The following is a 6,000-nucleotide window of genomic DNA, read 5'->3' as shown; positions in this document are numbered from 1 at the left end:
CTCGGCGTCCCCGGGGTCATTGTTGGCCCGGACTGAGGGAGCGAGAGCCGGGGGAGGAGCTGGGGAGGCGGCGGCGGCGGCGGCGGCGGCGGCAGGAGCCAGAGGGGGAGCCAGAGAGCGAGCAAGCGAAGGAGGGAGGTAGCGAGTGAGCGAGTGAGCGAGGGAGGGAGGAGGTAGGGAGACAGGGAGGGTGGGAGGGAGGAGGAAAAATAAAGAGGAGAGAGCGGAGCAGGGCTGAACAATAGAGACAGGCAGACGGGCGAGCAGGAGAGCCAGCTGCCGCTGCTGGGGGACAGCGGGCGCCCAGGCAGCCCGCACCCCGGCCCCGGGCCCCGGCCCTCGGCCCCAGCCAGACAGCAGGCGGCCAGCGCCCTGGGGAAGGGGTACCATGGGGGAGCTGGCGGCAGGCACCCCCAGCCCGCCGCGCGCCTCCGCCTGAGGGAGACTCAGCGTCCTCTGCCCCAGCCCCGCCGCCCAACGCCCGCCCTCGAAGCCCCGCGGCCGCCAGCTCTGCGTCCGCGGCCGCTGCGCCCCGCGCCCTCCGCCCATCGGGCGCCGAGCAGCCCTCGGCCCCAGGCTTCTTCGGCCCCGGGCTGCCCGCAGACGCCCTCCCATAGTCATGAACCCCCCTGAGGGAGCAGCGGAGGAAGGAGGAGCAGCAGACTCGGACGTGGACGCCTTTTTCCGGACAGGTAAGCTGGGCAGGGCGCGGGGGGCCGGGGCTGAAGGCTGCTGCCTCGGACGCGGCGTCTCGGACAAGTTTGGGGAAGGAGGGCTGTTGCTGCTGCGTGCGTGTTGGGGGGCAGTGCCCCCTCGGCGTCGGGGCTGGAGTTGCCGAGATTCTGGTTGTTATGGCAGTGCTGGCTGCGTTTGGGGAGGGCGTGGGGGCTGGGAACTCCGCGCCCCTCCGCCTTCACCCCAGTTGCGGGAGTCTGTGTTGGGGAGGTGGGAGGCCGTCCCCTCGGACCGCCTTCTCCCGGAGCGCGGGGATGGGCGGTGTTGGCTCACTTTGCAGCGCGCCGCTCCGGCTACCGGCGTCCCGGCCCCTCCCTTGGCTCCCCCTCCCCCGTGCCTGTCAGCGGGGCTCCCGGCGGCCGCCCTGGGCCGGCACCCCTCCTCGCCGTCGGGGGCCCGGTGCCCTGATGTGCACAGAGGGGCGGCGGGGACCCGGAGCCGCGCCGGCTGCAGACTGACAGGAGCGGGGCGGAGGACATCGGTCTCGCTTGGTGCGTGTGGGGAGCTGGTCCCTCTGATTTGAGAGGCAGACCCGGCTGGGAGGGCGGTGGGCGCCTCGGACCTCCCCCTTGTCCTCCTCTTCAGTTCTGGGAACGGAGGAGCTATTCATAAGAATTACTCATTCCTGGAAGTGTGAGTTAGCGTCCCTCTCATACACACCCACTAAGTCTCTGCCTGCTGTGAGGTGTAGAGCCCTGAGATGTCTTTCTAGCTCTTTGCGCCCCTGCCATCGTCCAAGTCCCGAGTCCATTGCTCCTCCTGCTCCCTGGCTACATAGTCCCTCCCTAGAACCGGCACTGGCCACCCTCATCTTCCACCACCTGTGGCCCTGTTTCTCTGATGGCCAGGGATTCCCCATCTCCCTGTACCTGTGGCTTCCACCAGCTTCTGTGTGTAGCTCCCCATCTCCCCACATGTCTGAAACGGTTTTGTCTGGAATCTTTGTCCCAAGGAGTCCAGTAAGTTACCGGGGCCCCGTGCATCTGTTCTCCCTTTTGGAAAGTTGGATTAGAGGACATGAACTGGTGGGGGTCAGGGGTCAGGTTAGCTCTGGAGGGTCTCTGCACATCCATCTGTTTCCTAACCCTGTTACCTTGCCCTGGAGGTCATCTGTAGGGAAGGGGGTGGGGTGTTTTGCGGGGGAGACTTGTGGCTTTGGAAGTCAAGACTCGATTGGCTCATATGTTCATTCTCTAGTTGATGTGCAGAAGAAAAAGCTGGAGGACAGGAGCTTGTGCCAGGGTCTGGGGAAATCAGAGGGAGCCCCTGTCATTCTGTTCTGCTTCCCAGGTCTAAGCCTTCTTTCCTTTTCTTTCTTCCTCCTTCCTTCCCTCCTTCCTTCCTCCTTCCTTCCCTCCTTCCTTCCCTCCTTCCTTCCCTCCTTCCTCTTCCTGAGACATGGATTCTATTTTCTTTCTTCTCTCTCTCTCTCTCTCACACACAGCCCAGCACCCAAAAGCATGAATTCTAAAGAGGTGGAATCTAGGGAAAAGGTGGTTCTGGCGGCTAAGTGATATCCAGAAATACTCATTATGAGGCAGAGGAGGGGAGATGTGGGAATTCATAACTGGGACTAGAAACAAATTAACCAGTCAATCAAAAACCCAGCTGACCCCCCTTGCCTCCCAACTGAGGCAAAAGTCTGCATTTTCTTAGCTCTGAGGGAAAAATCTTGAAGTGTGAGCCTTCCCACCTTCCCTTTCTGGACTCCACTTTTACCTTTTGGTGCCCACTTCTCTTTCCCCTTTCCTATCATCCAAACACTAGGTCCTGTTCATTTTCTGTTCCAGGCACCTGTAGCAGAGCTCAGTTCCTGGAGGCTTGCTTATTTCTGATAATAAATTCACACAGTGTTAATGGCCAGTAATAGTCCAATGTGTTACTTTTCCCAGGGCCTTTCAAAACACAACGTGTGGCACACATTATCTAACCCTGGCTCAAATCACAGAATAAATAGCAGACTGGGGTCAGTCTCCTGTGGGACTCCTATGTTGGGGATATTCTCCCTCCTCCTTGGGCAGCCCAGTGGCTGAGCTAAGTCTGATGTGCACTTAGTATCAGAGAAAGGTTAAGTCATTGGTGCATGAGGCTGGAAATGACTGATGACCTGTAACATGTTGCAAGAGGGGGTAGGTCAAGGACTACATCCACCCTGTGTGGCCCTCTATGCTTGGCTCACTCACTGTCACCACACTTCTGGTCTCTAGCCTAGGCTCTTGCTGGGGATTCTTCTTCTTTTTTTTTTTTTTTGTTGTTAATTTTTATTTTAGGTTCAGGGGTACATATGCGGGTTATATAGATAAACTGTGTGTCACAGGGGTTTGGTATACAGATTATTTCATCACCTCGGTAATAAGCATAGTATCTGATAGGTATTTTTTCTGATTTTCTCTGTCCTCCCACCCTCCACCCTCAAGTAGGCTCCTGTGTTTGTTATTCCTCTCTTTGTGTCCATGTGTTTTCATTGTTTAGCTCTCACTTGTAAGTGAGAACATGAAGTATTTGGTTTTCTGTTCCTGCGTTAGTTTGCTTAAGATAACAGCCCCCACCTCCATCCATGTTGCTGCAAACGGCATGATCTTATTCTTTTTTATGGCTGCATAGTATTCCATGATGTACATGTACCACATTTTCTTTATCTAGTCTGCCATTGATGGGCATTTAGGTTGATTCCATGTCTTTGCTATTGTGAACAGTGCTGCAATGAACATATGCGTATGCATTGGTGGAGATTCTTAAGCTTAGAAAAGCCATATTTCTAAACCTTCTCCCTTCTGATTCCCCATCTCTATGGAATATATAGCACTATACCTGATAGGCTGGATAGATTATAAATGTATTCTATTGAACAACTGAGAAAGCTTCAAACAAATTTTCAAAGTCCCTAGCACCAGGGTTACCTCTTTCTGATGGAGAATTTTGTATGCACAAGGACCAAACTGGAAATTGCTTTGTCAAAATTCTGGCATACTGTGCTTCTAATTAGGCATGTTTCAAATTATTCTGTCATTTTGGTTCCTTGCTTGTCCTTCTGATCATTTTGGTGTTTCAATCCCTTGACCAATTGGTTAAGCTAGATTCCCTAAATCTCACTTCCCTGTATGCACATGGACACAGACACCCCACCCTACCCAGCCTACTATTCTAGATTGGTAGACTCCAGATTGTCTTCTTGGGAATTCTCTGTTCCAAGCCTGAGAAAGTGTGTTATAATAATTTTATTGATCATAGTTATGAGGCAGAGGAGGGGAGATATGGGAACTGATAACTGGGACCAGAAACCAATTGACCAGCCAATCAAAAAGAACTTTTCAATTATCCCTAGAGCCTTCTGCTGTCCAGGGTGCTGTGGAACACAAAAGAAATATTCGAAGTGGTCTCTGTCCTCAAAGAACTTTTGAAGAAGATTGACATTTACTGTTCAATTAGAGATTAATTGCTAAGCGTTGTGGTGCTATAAGTTAAAAAGTTGGCAGAACTACAGAGGAGGTGGAACTTGGAGTGGTCCTTGAAGGATGAATGGAGAATGGGCAGTGGCACATGGGAGTTTGGGCATTGAAGAGCCTAGGCTGACACAGAGGAAGATGTAGGTTAGTGAGGAATGGGAAACAGGATTGGAGAAGTGGGGCAGGGTCAAGTAGGGAGAGTCTTGAAAGCACAAGAGTGGAGATTGGATTTGATTCTGGAGCAGTAGGGAATCATTATGGATTCTTGAACAATGACACATCATGAAAAAAGTGGTGTTTGGAAAGGTTAATCTGGGATAATATGATTGAATAAGTGGAGAAGAGAAGGGTAGAATCTAGGGAGATGCAAAAGTGATCCAGAGCTGAGGGGGAGGAGCCTTGGTCTGGGTTGGTGGCAGAAAGGATGGGGAGTCAGGGATGCCGTTGAGACACATTTTTAGAGGTATAAATGTGGGGACTTGTTGATAATCTAGTGATGGGGGAGAGGAAAATGAAGCCCATGAGGAAAATGAAGTAGCTGGGTTGAGGAGCCTAGAGGACTGACAGTGTCTGACTGATGGACAGGTGTGGGCTGGTTGAAGACAGGAACTGGTTTTGCAGGGCCGATAATGATGTTAGCTTTGGACATGAAGCATGGGGGGCGACTCAGGGAAATCCTGATGGAGTTGTTTTGTCAGCAGTTGGAAATGTGGGACTCAAGACAGGAGCATGGGCTGGAGGCTAGGGCTGTTGATGTTGATTTGGAAGGTTGGATGCAGCTGAAGCTTTGTGAATGCATCTGCTCTCAGAGGGAAGGAGTAGAGGAAGAAAGGGAAGGGCGAAAGTTAGATTTTGGGGTAGAAATTCTTATTGCAGAAGTGGCAGCAGAGGAGACTTGATCCTGGAGACCCCAGGGAGTCAGTGTGGGCTCTGATGTGATGACAGGCTGCAGACAGGTTGAGCAGGAGGAGTGCTGGGGCATGTTGAAAGAAAGACCCCGTGCGCTCCAGGAGCACAGGATTAGAAGAGGTGTTCAGAGGAGGGATTTGGGGTGGTGAGTGGGAATCAGCTACTTGCAGAGTTTATCAGTGAAAGGAAAAAGAGGTGTGTGCTTAGCCAGAAGGGACGTTAGTATCCAGAAAAGGAATTTTTGTTTTTTGTTAGAGTCACAGCAGGTTTGGAGGTGGCAGGGAGAAAATGTGTGGAGAGGAAAAATTGAGGAGGCTAGAACGAGTGTAGAGTTTGATACCTGAAGAAATGAGATAAGAATAGGTTCCCTAACAAAAGTAAGAGCTTAGCTTTGGTAAGCAGCAGAGAAACCTTTTTCTTTAAGGTGCAAAGGAAAAAATGTAAGAAGATAAATGAAAAGAGAATGATGTGGAGATATTTTCTACCTCTGTCCTTCTGTTGAGCATTGGTTCTGTGAATCTAGACATTTTTAACTGAAGTGTTTGTGGTTACTTGGGCTTCAGCCAATCTCAGACTCAACTCTGTATATCTTTCCAACTCCCCAAACTAGCTCTTCCTCTTGACTTTCTTAATTCTATCAGTGACACCTTCACTCTCCCAGTCATGATATTTAAAACCTTGGTATTGTTTGCGAGGAATCTCTTTCCTCCAACAAATCCTGTTGAATTATCTTTCATAGTTAGCCCTTGCTGCTCATCCACAGGGCATGGCCCCAGGCCAGGCCCCATATGCCCCCATGGACTCCTTTCCTGGCCCTCATTCTCATCCCTTGGAAGCTGTTCACTTAGCCCCACTCCAAATTGGACCTGCAGACACATTAAACTTCCTAAAGCACTACTTTCATCACACC

General features: G+C 51.7%; 1 protein-coding gene across 12 annotated transcripts in view; it reads left to right on the top strand.

Annotated features, from left to right (window-relative positions):
* Positions 1–222: 222 nt before the first annotated feature.
* KALRN (kalirin RhoGEF kinase) overlaps positions 223–6,000 on the top strand; it is a 695,573-nt gene continuing 689,795 nt past the window's right edge. For all 12 annotated transcript variants that reach the window (XM_032149952.2, XM_032149957.2, XM_032149956.2 and 9 more), the window contains exon 1: positions 223–692. In XM_032149952.2, coding sequence (XP_032005843.1) covers positions 620–692 — 73 coding nt within the window. In that variant the 5' untranslated portion in view covers positions 223–619. The remainder of the gene's footprint in view (positions 693–6,000) is intronic.

The sequence above is a fragment of the Hylobates moloch genome, unplaced genomic scaffold (assembly GCF_009828535.3).
Source record: "Hylobates moloch isolate HMO894 unplaced genomic scaffold, HMol_V3 SCAFFOLD_4, whole genome shotgun sequence".
Taxonomy (NCBI): Eukaryota; Metazoa; Chordata; class Mammalia; order Primates; family Hylobatidae; genus Hylobates; species Hylobates moloch.
Note: the sequence above shows the minus strand (reverse complement) of the source record. Positions and strands in the feature narration are given on the sequence as shown.